Source organism: Pezoporus occidentalis, unplaced genomic scaffold (genome assembly GCF_034315485.1).
Source record: "Pezoporus occidentalis ecotype Australia unplaced genomic scaffold, CSIRO_AGI_Poc_V1 ctg29, whole genome shotgun sequence".
Lineage (NCBI taxonomy): Eukaryota > Metazoa > Chordata > Aves > Psittaciformes > Psittacidae > Pezoporus > Pezoporus occidentalis.
Window position 1 is genome coordinate 2,502,992 of NW_026914829.1, and position 20,854 is coordinate 2,523,845.

Consider the following 20,854-nt stretch of genomic DNA (forward strand, 5'->3'; position numbering starts at 1 on the left):
CACCCCCAAAAAATGTTCTCTAGCAAGCAGCACTTCAAATTGCTGGAGGGGGAAAAACCTTTCCGAAAACATTCACATCACTTTTTCCACTTCAATCCAAATGTTCTTTGTGTGTTTGCTAGCTTAGTTTTTTTTTTTGTTTGTTTAGTATTCCCATTTTCTTTCTTGAATTTTTAATCTGAAACTTGTAAAACAGATGTTCACATTAGAAATCATGCCAATTATTTGTCAATAATTCACATCAACTGCTACTGATATCATCCAGCTTCGTATCAGGTAAGTCCAGTCTCACAGTTTTTGTGATAGTTGGACTTTCTAGCCTAACTTTTGTTCAAGTTGGACCTGTTTAAGCCTGAGATTTTGTAGAATGAAAAATAAAAAAATTGTACAGACTACTAAGAAAATGAGAAGGCTCAAACCTAAGTTTTGCTTAGTGTTTTTTGCTACAGGAGATTGTAGCAGTATAAATAAGCTCACCTAAGCTATTTTGGTAAGTATTTCAGATACAATGGGAGAGATCTTTCTTCTTCCTATAATAAATCTCTCTGTTGCATTTTTCTCTCTTTCTCTCCCTCTAAGCCCTTCATAGACATGGGCAAGAAGGAGTCTACATTCAGCCTGATTGCCTTCATTTGTTAATGCATCTCAGTGTCTATCCAAGGTGGCTGCAAGCCAGGAGTGTCACTGAACCTGGTCTCAGTGCTGTAAAAGTCCAAGTCCTGAGTGACAATGCGGAGCATATAGATGAGAAGGTTGTACATAGGAATCTGAGCATAGTCACAGCAGCAAACAAATAAAGCTAGTGTTAAATGACTTACCTGGCGACACCACAGCTTTCGAAATATTTGCAAATAGGCCAACACCATAAGACACAGTGGTGCCATGTAAGTCACCAGAAAAAAGCATGTGTGATACATTTTGGGGTAAACCTCAGCTGGAAAGAGAATTCAAATAGGAAAACTGCATTCAAATACACACACATTTCAAAATCACTTTAAGCCAAGCTTTTCATACAGATTGCATGAGTTCTACAAACATAATAAGTTATAATGGAGGATGTATCAAATCATATTATGGGTAGGATTGATTTTTTTAATCACTTCTATATACATTCTCTTTTATAAACATGCTTTTATTTCAAGCGTCTCTTACATCACATTATTTCTTTCATATCACATTATTACTTTGGGTATTAAGTCTTCAGAAGTTTTGCTTTTTATTAAATCAGTGAAAGATAGAAAATTTCAGTATCTAACAATAGCTAGTTAATTATCCAACCTATCTCATCTTTGACATATTTAACAGTTTGTATAACTCCTTAGTTTCAATTCTGCAAAGGCTATTACATATCCCTGAGTAAATTGCAGTCTTTCACCTACAAACAGAGAATGTAGACTACAGAACACAGGATGCTAATGGGAGGAGACAACAGACATTTCTGAAATCACTTTTCTGTGGCAGAATAAACATGATTAAGACTCAGTGATTTATTATTAAGATTACATTTAAGAAAAAATAGAATTAATTCAGTCAAGTGCTGTAAACTGAGGAAACTTCTGCAATTATTTTTGACTCAGCTGCAACAGTAACAAGTTTGCTACCATCGTGTTCTAGTTTCCTGTGTATCTCTTTTGAAAAGACAAGTTATGAATGTTATTTTCTTAGAGACAAACATCTTACAGATGTCGCATCATAAGCTTTGCCATTAGATTATAGCAAAATGTGAAGTGGGTGGCTGGAAAACTTGTTTTCACTTTTGTATCATCAAATGTAATTTGATATTATCAAATGTTGATATCAATTATAATTTCACATTTATGGATGGCTTCAGAAAAGGAATGAACATTATGGAGACTGACAATATGTAGCAGAAGACAAACTGCACTTCCTGAGCAGTTAGACTGCATAAAAAACCTACGCCTTGCATTTTGACTAAAGAAGGAATGTTTATGTTAACTTCTAGAATTTCTGAATGTTTCAGGAAGATCTGCAATTGCAACTCTGTATCGTATGTAGGTTTCATAAAAAAAAAAAAAAAAAAAAAAGAGAGTTGGAGAGTTACATGAGATCAAAACGTTGGTGAGCCAAACTTACTTTCTGTCTGTTAAAGGGACTGTGATTGTGGACCCTATCAAACAAGGGGTCCTCAAAAGCCAGGAGAATCCCTGAGAGTTTTGTTAGACAAGGAGATACAAAGACTTAGCCCGTAACTCTCACAGCAGGGAGAAGTACATCTCCCTGTTAACATCTCCCTGTTAACATCATGTTAACTCCAGGTTCACCCTCAAACCCAGACTAAAGTAGTTATCACTCTCAGTGTTGGGCCTGAAAGTAGCAGCTGGTTTAACAATCAGAACAACTTCAGTATCAGGGAAATAGAAACTTGCTATTATTTGCTACAGCAAAATCCAGCCTGTATTCTTTGCTAGCAAAGATAAAAGAGACATTGTAATTGTCATTTAACAACTTTGTTGGATCAGGGTTTAAAAAATTCAGATGAGCAGCATTTGACTCTTTTCTTGCTCAAAAATCCTTTAGCAAACCGGATTACCAACTCTTAACTAGTAGATGCAGCTACTACCTCTTGTCACTGTCCCTAGGGGAGGCAGACCATCTGGGGCAGCTTTTTTATAACAGGTGATAACCTGGCTATGTATACTGACTGATGATCTCAAACTTGTTTTTGCATTCCAGAAAATGCAGCCTCACAGCAGTCCTGTCAGACAGGGAAATACCAACCTGCAAGCTTCACAGGAGGAGAGATTAAGGAGAAACTGGAGTATCATAACTTACTGGGATCACAGGAGGTCAGAGCTTCAAGTACATTCTTTCTGCTCAGAAGGGGGTGCCACCTGCCTCATCAATGCTCTGCAGGCAGCCAGGCCCCTTTCAGGTAGAAGGATGGTACATATTTAAAAGGCCATCTGGAGTCTATGGCTTCCAGTTTAGCATTCCAAGTAAAGTGAAACATTAAATGAGCCTAGCTATCTACAAAGAACTGATGAACCAGGTTGGAGGAAGATCCTAACACTTGCCTTTGAAGTTTAGCCACCTGGAAAGTGCCAGCTGCTAAACATCAAAGGAAACCTATCTCTCCTCCACCCAGGGCAAAGCCCTTTGTAAAACCTTTCCCTAAGAAGCATGACCCTGTTTAGCTTCTTAAGCCAAAGAAAAGCTTTAAAGCTATTTGACAATCACAGCAGTGAGAAGGAGGAAGGACTGGTTTGGGATACCATTCATTTATCAAGTGAGTGAGTTCCAGGCTCCTTGAATGAGAACATCAATCAGTCTATGGTCCGGGTAATATATCAGCTGCCTGACTGGGACTGCTGAGCCTCTTACTGCCAAGAAGAGGAGGAAAGTGTCTTTGCCTTCCGTGGTCACTTAATGGGCTTCAGGAAAGGGAGAGATTGTTCTTAGCTGGAGTAATCATCTCTTTAAGAAGAAATTAATGATTCTCACAGCACCGGATGTTATTTTGCTGGAAAAAGGGGACAAAAAGCAAACAGATGGTCACACGGATTGGACTGGGGTGAGATAAGCATTTCCACTCAGAGGCAGTCATGCTGCGTGATCACTCCACTTGATAAAGGGTGCTAAACCAAGCCTTCTTCTGTCTGCTGCAGGGGTTATTAACCAACTTTTAAACTTTTCTAAAGCTTCCTTCTTGGCACTGTGTTCCAGTCTCAGACTGTTCTATGAAGCAAGGAGGTGTAAGACTGAAACTACAGCTTCTGGATTTTTGCCAGAATTTTACTATATTTGTGTAAATACATACATATATATGTGTATACATAAACATATGTATACAAACTGAAAACATTCCAGACTCAAAAGGTTTTGATATGTCTAGCAAATTAAATGTTCCCTTAAGCCATAGGTGCATAATGAAATTGGTACTCTTGACATCTTCCCTAAGAACAGGGAAAACAAACTATCAAGTTTGTTGAGCATTGGTAGAGAGTTCACAGGTTCCCCTGTCTTACGAAGATACCTACAATGTTTTGGAGTTTCTGACATGAAGATGCAATGCAGTTGAAAGGGTATACTTTTAGAAAAAAGCTTAATAAATAGGGATGCTAGGAAGTGGATGCCCATAGTAGAGAAAATTTGATCACATGACACAGCCTTTTCCAAACTATGTTCCTATATCAGAGGATTTACAGTTAGCTAATACTAAAATTACATTTTCCAATCTGATCTATTATCCTTGAGCTCTCAATTAGTGACAACACCAAGCATAAGTTTAGTATTAGCAATATTCTGACTTCTTTCTGCATTAAATGTCCCACAAGATTTTCCTTAAGCTCTGAACACTTCAATAACAAGGATGTAAAAAACTTCATGTAATAATGCAATTTCCAGCTATTCGTTTTCCAGAATTAAGACAATATGGGTTTTGTACTATTTTATGAGCAGTCTAAGAGGAAATGGAACATAAAGTCTTCCCTTTGTTTCCATTCAACCATGTAGTTTTGGGAAAGGATTATCTCCATATTCTATCATTTGCAAAGGGGTTGGCTAACGCAGTTTGGCTAACACTCCTTTTGCGAACAGCTCTAAAAGAATGTATTTAGCTGACTTCGACACATGGAGAACTCATTTTAATATATGTTTCTTTTATTTTGGCACTTTATCATCAAATTCAGCACATAGCAATTACAGACTATTATAGAACTGTGGCCAACACTGGCTCCTTAAGTGAGCCTGCATAGGTCACATGTTGGACCCTTCTGCATTCCCAAATAAAATATTGTTACTAGACAGTACTCAAAATGAAAAACACTCAGCCTAAAATTGGCAATGAATTTTATATTTAGGAATGCCAGAAGCAATTAAAAAGAAATTCAGCCCTGTTTTAGGCTGAACTATTGCTCCATTTGCAGTCACTGGCAGCTCTCCAACAGCATACTTGAAACCTTATTAGTCAGGGTGGCCACTATTTGTTCTCTGTTAAGGATCCCAAGTGTCACAGTGCTGATCAGACCTTCTTCCAGACCCTCAGCAGACTTGTGTCGATTTCAGCAGCTGGATCTAAGTCTGGGTAAGGTACGGTCTCCTGCTTTGGCACCTCTGGACATAACTTCCTGTTAGTCCTCCATAGCACCTCATGTTTCGGTGATCCTGCATTCCCAGAGTTAGAATAGACATCCAAAACACTTTGGACAGTGTCACTAAGCTCCCCCTTTATGCAGTCCCAACCTTGACAGTTCACAGTTTAATATCCTTGGGACATACAGTGCAAACGATACTCCTCAAAATTTCATCAGATGTACCCTAATTTTAGACAACATAAATTATGTGCAGTTCTAAACAAAGCAGTGAACACCCAAATATAATCTCTTTCCTCCAAACTGACTTTTCTGTAGGATTTGTTCAGGATCTCTTGAGTGTGTGCAGTATCTACATTTCCACTTTCTCTTTGCAAGTATAGCTTATTCATAGGAATATCAATATCTTTCTCCTTTAACCCCCTCCTAGTTATCCTTATTTGCTGCTCCATATTCCCATAGTCAAAAAAAGGCAAAACAAAATCCAACAAAAGATGTAATTATTTTCTTTGAAAATATTAGCTTTTTATTCCTTCTTCTGGCCTCAACACTCACCAGATGCCCTTTGGGGGCTTTTCAAAATTTAGTAGAAAAATTGAATCTTCTATACTTTGGTCCAACTCAGTGTCCTTAGATATTTTCAGTTGAATGGAAACCTTTTGTAGCTACTGACACTTTATAGTCTGAAAGGGATGTTAAGGTATATATCTATTATATTTTATCCTCATTGATAATATATTGTTGACTATACATTTATTAGGTAATTCCATGATTTGAGAAACCTTTTAATGCATAAAAAGGTTCTTCTCTCAAGTTACTATGAGAATCTATTATTCGAATGTGAAGAGGATTATTTTGTACAGATAGCTGAAATGCACCAGCACAATAGCTAGCAAAGATGGTGCATTATCATTAGAAGAATAATTCATTAAAAAGGCAGCAGGATAAAAACAGGATTCTTATCTTTAATGGAATGAAAACCTCCCCATTTCAAAAAACTTTAATGTATTTTTAATAAAAAATTGTTTTCGGTTCGTGCTCAATATAAATTTAAAAGAAAACTAACAAAATCAGTTTGGAGTGTTTGCACTACATTTCTGGAGCCATACACAAAAAGAGCTTAATGCTATGCACAACAACTTGCCTTTGTTATACTCCTTTCTACCTCTCCAAACGCCCAAGTGACGGCTCAAAGTATAACCTGAAGATCAATAGATTTCATTGGACAAATACACTCCACAGGACTAGAGCCTGTGGGAGGTTTTTTTCTTTTGTATAATGGGTGCTTCAGCTCTGGCATATCTGTGAGCTGCAACTACTTCAGCGCAGCACTGAATGAGAGGCACTCTTTTAAATAGTTCCAAGGCTACCATGGAGTCTGTAGTTCCAAAGCAACACTTTCCTGTTGGGAATCAGAGAGTGGCCAATGTGAATCTGGAAATTTTTCGATCGCATTCCCTGATCAAATGCTCTTGACTCTCTAATTAATTAACTACGTAATTTTCATTTCCTAGGTTGATTAAAACAGTCTTTGTTGCAGATCTAGCCCTGAAGATGAAGACATGGATAATTAGTTCTGCAGTCAAAATAAGTGGACACAAATTGTACTTGGACTGAATGCTGAGAAAGAAAATAGTCACATCAATACTGCAGCATCCATCAGCAGACAGTGATATAAAATTGTTCACAGATGAAGAAAGAACACTAGAAGTAAAGAGCAGATGTGTCCTCTCCTATGAAATAGCAAGTACAATACTCATAAGCACAACAGAGGTTTGCTCTAACCTACAGACTCACAGCACATCTGCACATCTTTGCAATGACTGCCAGCTAGCTAATGGCCATCTCTGCCCCCTTGCCTTGTCCCTGTAAGCGGCGAGGAGAAGCAGACAGGCCAACCCAATATGGGTGATAAGCAACTTCTACTTTATTTGTGACACAGTTCACACATATATAGGAGTGGTATTCAGCCACTCCTTCTTGGCACAACAGTATTGGTTAGCCCCCCACAGCTTCCTCCACATTCTCCTCCCAGGTCCGGTCTCTGGCCACCTGTGGGGGCCACCCCCTGCCTTGCTTGCACAGTCCTCCAGAACTCCATGGTTCTGCTCTTAGAGTCATTCTGCAACATGTCCCAAAGGACTAACTGGGATGATGGAGATAAAGAACAGGGAATGTGATAGCCAATGTCTTATTAATCCCCTGGTGGCCCAGCAGAGGCCAGTCAGGTTAGAAACTTCCGAAAGGGCCCATGGAAGAGCCCTCAGCAGTTCAAGCTGCTTAAGGTAATTTATCACAATAATTAAATACAGGTGGTCCAGTTGCATTTTATTTTAATTGTTCACATGATTGGAATCTTCTTCTACAGAGACATCTCTTGGAGAGAATTTGATTGTTTTCAGTCTGATTTGCGCTTATTAAACAGGCATTTTTAGTTACATATTTTGGCAAACTTAGCTTTATTTTCCTGTGTGTGAATAATGGTATTACTGATGGTCATTATATCCAGTGTCAGAGTCATAGCATGTAATTCTTACACTCTATTAGCATTGGAGTTATGCCAGGGCCCACCAGAGTTGGTCTTAACCAACTCTGGGGTGGTGGCTAATACTGCTTAGTGGGAACAGAGACAAAAAAGTAGTTACTCCCTGGCAACCCTTATGGCTTCTTACAGCTGAATTTAAATACAGAAGAAGTTAGATTAAAAGTTAATTCAAAGGCAGAATTACACTTCTTGGATAGAATAATTTGTAACGGATTACATGTACAAAGTTATTTAAATTATCTTGTCTATGGTAAATTTCAAATAGTAGACTAACTTGCTACCCCATATTGATGATGTCTCTGTAAATTTTGTACGGACATGAAATTTGTATTGAAGTCCCAGGAGAGATCTATAAAGGCAAGTCAAATATCAGCAATTAGCAAATGCAATATACCAAGGAAACAGAAATTTCTGTTCTCATGTAGCTATTTCTTAAGGCTAAATGCTGAAGTCTTTGTAAACCTGCAATGTCCATTGATCACAGAATTATATAAGCCTCTGGGAAACATTAACACGGTCAAGGCACAAGCCAGCCTCATTCATTTAAACCTGGTTTCAAATGTACTTGAAGTCTTTAGCAATACAAAAGAAAACAGGATTTCACAGTATTTGAAAAATGGTAGTTCTAGGAAAGCTAGAACATTAAGAACATTTTTGTGATATATTTATACAACTTGACTGCATATTAATATAACCTGATATTTGTATTACTTAACAGCAGTACAGTTTCAGTCTTTACGGTCAATGACACACTCACCTCCCCAGTGCTCATCACACACTGTGAACAAGGTGGTTTTATTGGCTAATCCTGGGAACACGCTGCTGCACTCCATAACAATAGCCTGAGGAATCATTATGATGCAGGACACAATCCAGATAATTATAATGCTGTTCCTTGCTCGCTTGGCTGTGCTTTTAAACATCAAAGGGTGACAAATTGCATACCATCGATCCAAAGCAATGCAGCTGAGCGTTAGTACAGACACAGAGACTGAAACTGTCTAAAGAAAAGGAAATATTATGTAAATGTGAATGTAATTATTTTCAGAGCTTTAAAAAATATTTAATTTTTTTCCCAGAGTTTTAAAAATTATTTTCAACATAGTTAACTCTTTATCTGCAATTATTAAATAGAAATTATCCCCAGAAAAATTATCCCCTTTTAAAATCACTGCTTACAGAATTACAACGGGTAACATCATCTGCCAGAATCCCACTAGAATCAACAGGACAATGAACAGATTAGGGTGCTACCCAAACTGAGTACATGTAGCAGGGTCAGATTCTGATAGAGCAAATTTATGTAAATTAGAATTTGCAAACTTCAGCTAAAAAACTACTTTTAAAACATTAGATAACTAATTAGATCTTTTTTCTTCCTTTGTAGCACAATTTTGTTTGTACGTTTTCTGTGTTATATTTGGAAACCAGTACCACCATTTTGTCTTTTCAGTTTTCATGGGAACAATGGAAACTCAGAGTCTCATGAACAACTAGCTTAACACAGACTAAATAATTTTACCTTCAATTCAGTATAGGAAATAACCTATCACTCTTTCACTCCATACACTAGGTGATCATTTCACTTACTCTTTCGATTTTCTTCCATTAGAGGAGGAAGATTTTCCTCCATGTAGGCTTTGAAAAAACTTTTGTTATTTTAACTGCATTGAGCAGAGGATATACCTGCTGGAGAACTCTTGCTCTTGACAATGTGGCTCTTCAGCCTCCAGTTATCTGCTGAACATATAAATTACGCTGGAGGCACAGAGCAGATCACCTACATACATTCAGAGTTCTGCTTAATTCTTTTGATTTTATAATGACTGAAAGGCCAAGCACTTGTCATTCTAGTATGCCCAGTCAGCTCATCTAACCAGCTATTCTTGGAAAATGTATTTATCAATCATTTTGATGCAAATGATCTCATAACTAATCAAATCCACTGGTAAACAAGTGGTGGCAATTACTGCTTAAGGCAGACAGTCTCATCAGCTCCCAGTGAACCTGAATAATTTGACTGTTTCTAAAGAATGCAAAGTAAGTCTCTCAACACATGTGAAAGCCCAGAATCCCTTCAGATTCTCTGTCCTGGACATTTGCATATTTCTTTAGGTTCACACACAGAGTAAATATGACTGTAATTCTATTTAAAGACATTTTTATTGGTATATATGCCCTCTGGATTCTTAAAAAAGATCACACACCAAAAAAAAAAAAAAAGAAAAAAGAAACAGAAGCATATCATACAATTGTTTGAGAATGAGTATTGCCCAAGCCTAACAATCAGATGCAAAATACAGAAAAATATTCAGAAAGCATAGACATATTCACAAGTGGACCAGTCCTTTAATCCTCAGCATGTACCCTGAGATATCTCCTTCAGTAGCAGGCACAGTCTTCCATCAGTTTATCACTATTAGGAAAATGCTATTGTTCTTTATCTTCCTCGTAACATGGGTAATGTGTACGCAAACACAGTAAAGTAATACCTGTAAGTAGGGAATCACTTTGCAGAGGGACTGCCCAAAGAACCATGTTTCTGTGATGTCCACTACTAAAGTTGCTGGAAGACAAGTAATTGTGACCAGAATGTCAGCCAGAGACAGGTTCACTATGAAATAGTTGGTAACTGTTCGCATGTGATGATTCTTCCACACTGCAATGCAAACTGAATTTGGAAAGACAAGTTAATGAGATGGAAATGACTTAGGGAATACTTCAACAGGAGAACACTTAACTTTGCAGAATTAAGGAAACGTTTGTGTCCTTTGTTTAACACAGAATATTTTATTATGTAGTTCAGTGTAAGAACCATGTGTTTTCTTTTAGAGTGGAAATAACAGGGTACATGTGGAGAGAATCTTAGTACACAATGAATTATTTTCCACACACCTCAGCATGGGAAATAATCTCATATATAAAGCAGCTTATTTTCCTGCTATTTTATCTTCACAAACTACTTGCACAACTTTCTTCATGTCCATATTGATCCATTGGCTCTAGTCTATGGCAATATGCATCCACATTTTTAAAAGTTTATCTTATTCTTACGACAGTGTGACACTTCATTTGAATTGCTGTCACACAGAGTCTTGTAAACTGTGCCAAGAAACAACAATTTTATAATATATTTTGCTGACCATAATACATCTATTGCATCTGCAGAGATCTGTAACAGTTGTCTGGGTAACTGTGATTTAAGGTAAGTAAATAAAGGTAATTTTTGCAGAATTACGCACTACCATTTTAAGTGTGGTGTATATTTGGTGATGATTTCTATTATCAAAAGCAGCATGTAGCAGACACTTTACAAGATGTACCTTTAAAGCATGTTTTATATGTTTTTCATCTTTTTCGATCTGAAAGGCTTTCAGAAATGAGGCAAGTCATTCCTTTAACATGGTTGCATTAAATTTATAAGCTAACACATATAAAATGCCAAATGCGTCTGAGAAACTAGCCTAAAAATATGTTTTTTATTAACTTTGAAAGTAAAACTCTGAGAGAATGTAGAAATCAATAGCTTTTGAATGTTTTAGATTCAGTCACCAAAAGCTCTTTAAAAACTGATGCAGAAAATTTTCCAGAAACACCACAATAATTCCGGCAAGAAAGCAGTACAACTTACTGTACATCACAGGTTCTTCTCCTGTAAACAATAAATCATCCATCATGCAAATCTGGATGAAGATTCAAAGTCTCCTTAATCTGTTGGGATACAGCACTATGCCTAATTTAGATATATTAAGCAGATCACAGAGTGCTAAAGAATGAAGTTAGAAAGGTCCTGAAGAGATTGTCCAAACCTAAAATGGAATCAGCTAGAGTTAAACTATTTTCTTATTAAACTAGCTAAAGTAGCTGGAAGAAAATACACAGATTTTAAGCCTCTTGAGATCAGACACTTCTTTAGATCCTAAGAAGGATGGTGTGCTTGTGTCTATCTTCCATCTGCATGAGTTGGTCTAATAAAATATATTATTTCATTCCACAAATCTTGTCTTAAGTCTTTAGACCAACACAACTGCAGCAAGACTACCACTAAGCCAGTTGGCAAGTTGACATTTTAAAATCTGTTACATTTAAAGATACCATGCCTTTCTTAAATGTACTGCAGTGTTTAACCATCGTTCCTATTAAAAAAAAAAACAACTTAAATAACCAAACACTCTTCTAATGTCTAATCTACTTTTCATTGCTGCTATTTTATATCATCTTATTTCCCTGCACACAGGCAGGAATGATAAAGGGTTTTTCCCTGCAGCAGTGCTTCATACATGTAAAGATTGTTGTTACAACATTCCTCGGTTTTCTTTTCAGACTGTGTAATTTCAGAACTCTTATCTTTTATTTCCAGAGGAGGGGCTATATTTTCACATCTAGGGATTATTTAGGACCAGGAAAAAGGAAGAGGTTAGTTGGCCTTCAGTTCTGTAAGAGAAGGTGATTTTATCAACTACATTTTTAGGATATAGGTTTCCAAGTTTCACTAAAACTCCTGTTGTACTACCACAGATGTTCTTTCTATCTTTTAATGTGCTGCAGACATGACACCAGATTCTATAGCTTGCATAAATTTAGTCTTTGCTACATACCTATCATGCTGTTGCAAATGCAAGCAAAATTCCTTCTGCAAAGGTCTTCACTCTTCTTACACTGTTTTTGGAGAAAATCTCCCACATTATCCATTTCTTCCATTTTTTTTTTTTCCTGAACACAGAATTTCATGTTCTATTAGCTGTGGCCTCAGATATCTGACAGGCAAGGCTTATAAATCAAAAGCTTGAAGGAAACATCCATATTAATTGTATTTTCTTCCTATTTGGTTGATTTAAGTTACCTACTGAAGTAATTATTTCTATAGGTTTGCATGATAATTGCAACATAACTATCCAGAGCTTTATCACTGTTACTTGGTGTATCAGTTTACTATAGTCAAAACTTGCAGTCTGATAACGCAGAAGGCAGCACCTAAGAGGGAAGATAACACATTGCTGCCCCTCTGAAATGCTGTTCACAGTTGGAAATGCAATGCTGGGGGGGGGGGGGGAATGCAAACACCATTTCATTTTCGACAATTTTATCACTTAACACTAAAAGTGTAAAGATTTTGACTTTTACTCATAACTCCATTATGTTGAGTGGACATTATGGTCCTGTCTCGTACTTAGGTAAAACTTGGTATTAAGTGGCAATGTTTTCCTGTATTTTTTATTTCTTTTCTCAATAGGCAAAAGTTAAATAAAATGTTGTTTTAAAAATTCAGAGTTTGGATACTTTGCTCTGGTGCTACGATTTCAAGAGTCCTGCATTCTACCTGATTGAAAACAATTTAGGCATTGTTTTCAACCGAGGGTGTGAGTGTCTAAAATGCAAGGTACAAGCAGGTATATATCCTCTTTTACAAGGCTAATTCTTATTCCTGTGCTGACCTGTCTGGGGAAATCACCTGAACATAAACATTATTTCTGGTAAAACAAATCCATTAAGTTAGTGTATGTGAGGTCAATCTCATCAGCAGCAAACTGCATCGGAAATCAATTCATAGCATTTTGCATGTTGTGTTCACAGCTTTCTACCAGTATGAGCAAATGAAACCTCATGTATACAATGAGTTTGTGTAAAAAAGCCTCTGAGAAAAAGTGTTTTAAAAACAAGTCCGTTTCTCCCCCCACCTTCGTTGCCCTCTGCTGGTTGCAGTTATTGTTTTCAACCTGCAAAAGCAGCATTGGTAATGTTTTTTTCAGTACAAGGCTAAATTGAGCTCTGAGGACCTGCTATAAGTTATTTGAATAGGACAGAATGGTATGAATGACAGGAAGTCAGTTCACTATATTCCTCCCAGACTTGGTGTCCTTCGGAGCCTACTGCACTAGAAGGTTATTCAGGAGTTTTGGACAATAGCTTCAGTGATATATAAGTGGTTTAGCAGATCATCGAGAAACACGTTCTAGCCTGTGTTTAAAACCTATTATAGGTGTGCAAAATGGTTTGGCTATGCCACTGAATATATTATAACTAGTATCAGAACAAAAGAACTTTTTATACTGTCCACGCTCACTCCCTTAAATATGCATTTTCATCTCAGGTAGTTTTATACAGAAGTGGAGGCACTCAGCTCCCATATAAACCCTAAAGAAACATGCTACAGAAAGGAAGCTCTGTGGAGTGGGAAATGCCATCTGCCTACCCAGAGCGAAATAGCAGAGCTGTAGCTTTCCACTCAGTTTGGAGAAGAGAAGCAAGAAAGGGAAAGGTAGTAAAGATGCTCAACTCATCGTGTAGTTTACCAAAAAGTACTCCAAAACCATAAAATAGGAGATGAGCCCAGAACTAGCCTTCCTAAAACACTTCGGAGACACCACAGAGTTAAAAAGATGCCTGCTTAGTTATCGCACAATGTAGGGGCCCAAACTGAGTTCTTCAGACCTCTGTTGAAAATCTATGAAACAGTAAAAATAGCTCTGAATAAAACCTCGATTGAACATTACACGGAAATCTTTAATGCAACCTCTGATGTTTCCAGCTATAAATGAGAGTGAGGATGAAAGTGGGAAAAAAGTTATTATCACAGGCACTGAAGAAAAGAGGACCAGAAATTAAAAGGGGGGGGGGGGGGTGTAATAGGAGAGAAATGTAACTCAGAAACGTGCTCCTACTGTGCATGATCTTCCCAGCTGCTGGAGCTCTAAAGGAACCTAATTGCCTGGCCAGTGTATATTATTATTCTCCGTATTTCTGCTTTTATTTTATAAACCCACTCAAAGTTACAGTTAATAACTGAAAATGAAAACACGCAGGCCAGCTTTCACAACGGGCAGCTATTTTTCTAATGGTCATTGACTAATACGGCTCTCATAATCCTTCATCTCACCGGAGATACTTTCATTTCCTTCCCCCAGAAAGAGCTTTAGGTAAAATGCCTGCTGTTCTTACCTCTGCCACACAGCGTCAGTAAAAGCTCGGAAACTAGCTTGAGTTACCAGGCTGACGGTGTTGGGAAAAATTTGTGGAGGCTTTCCCCAAACGAGAGCAGTTCTGTGATAATGAAGAGTGTTTCAGAACCCATCCTCCAAACATTCACTCTCTCCCACACCCATAAAGCCTCGCAGGCAAGTCCCAGCAAGGACTAAACATAAAAAATTCAAATCAAAGTTAAAACTTGAGAGAGAGGCTATTAGGAGTCCATCAAGACGGCTTCATATACCTCATTATATCCCTGATGAAAAAAACAACACTCTATTACAAAGATACGGTGTGACTGGTATTTTTCATGTATACATTTAATCCCTGTTGGTTTAGTGTCTTGAGGCATTTTAATTAGAGGCGGTAATGCCATTTATTCAATTATTCATTGTATCTCAAACTGAATGTGAAAACAATACAAAGACTCCAGCTGGTATAAAATGCAGATGCTTGCCTCATGGAAGATTTATGCTGCCTTGAGCATATTAAACATTGTGCTGCAGTCCTTCTGCTGGTGGACTGCAGGTTCAGCTGTCAATTTGTTTTCTACATGTCAACCCTAAATCATTTCCCTAGCACTCTGGAAGTCTTGACAACTTCTTATTCAATGGCTCATCTTCCAGTGTGACTTCTTGGCCAAAATAGAAACCTAATTTCCATAACAAGCAATACCTGCCATTTCCTTCTATAAATGAAAAACACTACCTCTTATCTCATTTTTGGTGAAAAATAAAACCCAGATGGAAGTAAACAAAGAATGACCGTTTTTCACACTAAGCTTCAATGATTAAATTTTGCTTTGCTAATTCAGTATCACAATTGTTTGACTAAAATATCACAATATGGCCATCCAGCAGTCATTTGGAACTGATGCTGTGATTATAAGCACTGGTCATTAACATCTCCAAATGCATGGGGCAGAAAGCTTCCAAAGAGCTTTACTCCTTTCACAGTATTTTGTAATCAAACAGTGATAAAAAAAAAGTTAAACAGATTTGAGTTACACAATATGCCCCATCCCTGAAAGTGTTCAAGGCCCGGCTGGATGCGGCTTTAGGCTGCCTGTTCTACTGGAAGGTGTCCCTGCCCATAGTGGGGTGGGAAAGGAAGGATGGGAACCAGCTGATCTTTAATGTTCCTTCCAAGCCAAACCACTCTATGATTTCATGATTCTTTATTCTCAACCTCCTAGCCCGATCATTTCCACCTGGCAATAACTGGTTCTCCATATGGCATTCTCCTCCTTGTTCTTTTTTGTTGATGACATTATCTACTGTGAATCATGATCTGGATGGCAGGGTGTCAAGCAACTGACTGAAAGGAAGGCTGAGTAGATAGGTTATTTAACCTTAGGAAAGATAGAGCCCCTGTGGAAACACTGAATCAACACACGCTGCTGGAAGGAAAATGCTGTCACTGAAACTACTTTCATTATGAATGATTTCTGATTAAGGATTCTTCTGCTTTAACTTGAGAGTCTAAAAATTAGGTGTGAAAGACTAAGCTTATTTTACTTATTTTAGGAAGGTTTTCCATGAGTCTTTCAATAACTTTGATGATCTTGATTAAGCTGTAAGAACTACTTTAACTAATTGCAGAGGATATTTAATTAAGGGGTTTTGAAACCAGCAGTGAGAACAAAAAATCTAAAACAAGACGATCTTTTCTGTGAATAGGGAGATGATATCTACTTCCTAAACTGTCCATCTCTTTCCCACTGTTAATCTCTAAACTCACACATTACTTCATTTCTTACACAACTAAGCTCATCTGGATAAAAGGAGTCCAACATAAGAACAAGTTTATGTTGAAAAAAGTAATAGAAAGAATGACACAAAGACACCTTTTATACAATGTTTATTATCAAGCAAATATTGAAAAAATCATATAGCTGGTAATACCCAGCAGATAAGAAATATCTGCAGAAATACTTAAACCACGACAACTTGAATATGTGATGTGACAGCTGAAAAGGTGGACAATATTCTGGGCTGCAGACACAAAGGAATCACATAGCCAGCCAGTGAGGTGACAGCTCCTCATCAACAGGGCATACTAGATGTGTCAACAGATCTGAAAAAAATCATTGAAGCATGGCAAAAGAAGTAGGTGGCTAGGTCATGCTCCCTGGGTATCACACAAATATATGTATGTATGTGCTGGGTTTGGCTGGGGTAGAGTTAATTTTCTTCATAGTAGCTGGTACGGGGCTGTAGTTTGGATTTGTGCTGGAAACAGCGTTGATAACACAGGGATATTTTAGTTATTTCTGAGCAGTGCTTACACAAAATCAAGGCCTTTTCTGCTTCTCACTGCACCCCAACAGCTGGGAGGGGGGACAGCCAGGACCGCTGACCCCAAGTGACCAAAGGGGTATAAACCAAAATATTGTAAACCATGATTTGATCTGCTGAATAACCGTCCCTTCAAGTGCTGAAAAAATGTGTAAGTGTAGGCTCTTAGTGACATGATTTACTGGTGACTTGCAGTCCTTCATGATCCTAAAGGTCATGTTTTCCAGCCTAGCTGATTTTAGGATAACATTGAACATATGAAATCTTAAAGTATTGTGTTTAATATCAGCTTTACTGAAATGTACCAGTGGGAAACCATCTTCCACAAAAGACAAGCGTCTACATAAATAAAACAGATATACAGCAACAAGTTTGCTTGCAGCAATACATTCTCTGAGATGTTTTCTAGATACCAAGTGCTCTATCGTACGCAGGCTTTTAAAAGGGCTTACAAGAACATGAGTTACTCATGTTCTCCAGCCCACTTATATATTTCATGTACTGCCTTATTATTACAGTGACAGAGAAGAATACAAGATCTAAATTCTGCTTTCTGGAAAATAATCTCTACAGATTAAAATAGAGACTAATAGCACAACCATCTAATTGGCGCAGGACTCATTTTCTAACTTGTTCACATTATGTAATTTTAGGCAATTAACAACCTAATGGAAATGGGAATTATTACCAGATGATCAGCTATGCTGTAAAATATGGCTGTCCAAAATGCCAGGTTTCGTCAGCTCTGGATGAAGTGCAAGGTACCATCACACAGTTTTCCTGAGCTAACTGTACTCATTATAGATTGGCTTTAAATTGTCCACCATACACACACACAAGTCATTACCAGTATTAACTGGTAACCCCAGTCATCTTTGCAGAGCTGACTGCACTGAATGACCAGTTATTTCATAATCACATTGATATACTTTTTTTGTCTATCCATAGTAGCAATAAAAAGCTTACAAAATCCTTACACACGCTTTGTGTAAGGACCATAAATATAGCTGTCATACTGCACAACACTACAATAAAAAGATTTCACACTCCATTATGATTCAATTTAAACTTGCGTGACTCATTAAAATCAAGGTGTGCTTTTCATCTGAAATGCTTTGCAACTTTGAAATAATGATTCAAAATGCATCTGTCAGTGTATAATGGAGTTGCACCAGGAAAAACCTTTCCATGTCCATGACTGTTTCTAATATAGATGAAAGAATGACTTCTTTTTAGGCTACACAAAGAAAAACAATTTGCTATGCTAGTAAAATGCTACAACAAATATCTTGTACAGTAAGCAACTTCTGAATCTATTTCATGAATCCACATTGCCAATATAATATTTCAAAACTGAGTGAAAATCCTTGCAGTCTTACTGCACTGAGAACCAGGAGATAGAACACAGCTCTGCCAGGGCTGAGTGCACCCCCAGGCTCTGCAACCTCTGCCCCCTCCCCAGGGGTTAGCTGTTTGTAGAGGAGGCCAGCTCTGGTACAGGGCAGCATGGAAGCTGGGTTCAGGCTGCTGGGAACAGAGCTTTCGGAGAAAGATGTGAGATGCCTCTTTTGCCGGTCACCTCTTTCCCCGGGAGCTGCATTTAAGCTCAGGCTCTCACTCTTAGCTCAGACAAAGATGACATTGCCAGCATGCGTGTTACTGATTTTGATGGTAATCCTCACCCACTGACTTGACTTTCTGGCTTTACCTCAGACCTGCTTCATCACTATGGATTTGTCTGGCAGTTGCTGGGAGGTGACTGAACCCTGATAAACATCATCAAACCTACCATGCTCTCAGGCACTGTGGGACTGTGTTGGTGAACACATTGCCCTGTCAATCATGCTGCTGTCTTCAGCTCCTGGCTCTGCTTCCCCTAGGGGAACAGTCCATTCTAGCTCTCCTCTGATGGATTCCACTTGTGAGATATGCAGTAAGTAAACCAGCTGCTAACATAAACAAAACAGCAACAAAAAAGATTTCACTTGACATGCAACACAGAACATAAACAATGCTGTACAAATAAAGAATCATTACAAAGCCTTCAAGTTTTTCTGAAAGATGGTGAGCTAAAGCAGGAAGTGACGACAGCTTTCATTTTATTTGGTAATGCCCCAAAGACATTTCTGGCTGAAGAGTACTTCACTGACCTAAGGGAAAGAAAGATGTGTTAGCCTCTCTTCAGCTCCTGACAGTGAAGGCTTTACTGGTTTTAGTGGCCTTGGAATTGTGCAGTTGCTGAATAGCTCTGCTGAATTGCTGTCCTTCTAGAATCTACGATTCTTTCCAAACATCATTCAAAACATAAGATCAATAAATAGCCAGCATAACCTGCCACCACCAAGGTTGCATCTGTTTTGGGTCTGGATGGCAGAGCTGGTCTTCAGAGATACCACTCCAACAGCTTTGAGAATATATAAAATAAAATGGGATAAATTTTTTAAAGGCTTCACATGTTTATCAGGAATACATCTTGAAAGTAAAATGAAACTAAAACAAAACCAGCAACAATAAAGTTTGCTATTTGCTTCCTAGGTAATCTGTCAAATACATGCTGGTGTGTTTTCCCTTGCCACCAACCCCCATGCCATAATGTTCTAGCATTGCAGGGGAATTCTGACTGAGTGTTGATAGTTCTTCTGTAGGAGCTGCTCAACACCCAGTCTTTAAATCAAAGATTATGATACATCAGATAAGAGATTTTTATCAGCAGTGCCATAGACAGAAGAAAGAAAGAAAACTGGATGGCAGAGGAGTCCTAAAGTTTTAGTTTCCATGTAAATGTAGACTCAGAAGTAAGAACAATAACACTAGTTAAAAGTAGTTACAAATTAAACAGAATATGACTCCATATGGAAAGCAATCTATTTTTTGTTTCTCTTTCAATACCTTTTAATGGGCTTTGACCTCTGAAATCAAGCCCTTTTCCACTTGTTCAGATTCCAGTCCTCCTCCTTTATCACCAAATGAATTTACAGGATACTCCTGTCTTTATGATGTTAGAAGACAAGTAGCAAAGTGCTTATTATTTTACTCTGAAAAAAATACTATCCAGGGACATTCTTTTTTTGTCCAACTGTAAGGGCAGCCTCCAGGCCGATGCAACAGTCCTTTCTTTTAGAAGAACTCAAATGAAAGTCAACAGAATTTGTATTAACATTCAAGGCATCAAGCATCTCTTGCAGCTCACCTTCCTTCAGTCTTGGCCATTGGCCTTTTTCAGAGTTGGGTTCAATAGGTCTGCACTATTCACACTAGGCAGAATTGCCTTTTGACACAGAATGGTAAAAGAAAGTAGAGCTGTCTCCCCTCTGGACTGTCTGGTCACAAAGCATACAAAGTGGAACTAGTTACACATCTGGATATTGATTCAGAGAAAACTCCAGGAACAAACTTGCCAACAAAGTTTCGAGTTGACAAGCTGGTATTCTTTATTGCGGTACCGGGGGACAGGGGTGATAGCTCCTCCAAACATGTATCACCGTATTGCTATACAGCCCATCCTTATATAGTCACTGGGCACACATACATATTCATGAGGCTACACATGAATTACATAATTTCCCAGAAAGTTTTGCATATTAATTTGCATATAAAAATTTGCATATAGATTTGCATGCAAATACAAAAATTGCATACAAAAATGTGATGGTGGTCTTTGAGGGTCGTTTACTTCTCCCAACAATCTTCCTAACTTCTGGCAGTCTTCTGCCAGTCTTCTGGCAATCTTCATAAATCTTCTGGCAGTCTTTGAAGCACCAGCTTAATTAATATTACAGACAGAGCAATCATCCTGCCCTTCTACTTATCAGTTAGTTTAACTGCTCCCATCCTAGACATCTGCTAGTCCAGGATACCCCCCAGTAGATGTTTACACCAGCTTAATGGATCCATTAACACCACAAATATAGCAATTACCCTGTCCTTATCAGCTAGTTTAACTGTGCCCATGCTGGACATCTGCTAGTCCCAGATACTCCCCATCCCCAGCTCCT

The 20,854-nt window shown here is 38.0% G+C and overlaps 1 protein-coding gene across 1 annotated transcript in view; it reads right to left on the reverse strand.

Annotated features, from left to right (window-relative positions):
* HCRTR2 (hypocretin receptor 2) overlaps positions 1 to 20,854 on the reverse strand; it is a 36,259-nt gene that overhangs the window by 10,293 nt on the left and 5,112 nt on the right. Inside the window, exons 2-4 of the mRNA XM_062626296.1 lie at positions 10,089 to 10,267; positions 8,354 to 8,597; positions 819 to 934 (exon numbers count right to left, since the gene is read on the reverse strand). Of these exons, the coding sequence (XP_062482280.1) occupies positions 819 to 934; positions 8,354 to 8,597; positions 10,089 to 10,267 (539 nt within the window). The remainder of the gene's footprint in view (positions 1 to 818; positions 935 to 8,353; positions 8,598 to 10,088; positions 10,268 to 20,854) is intronic.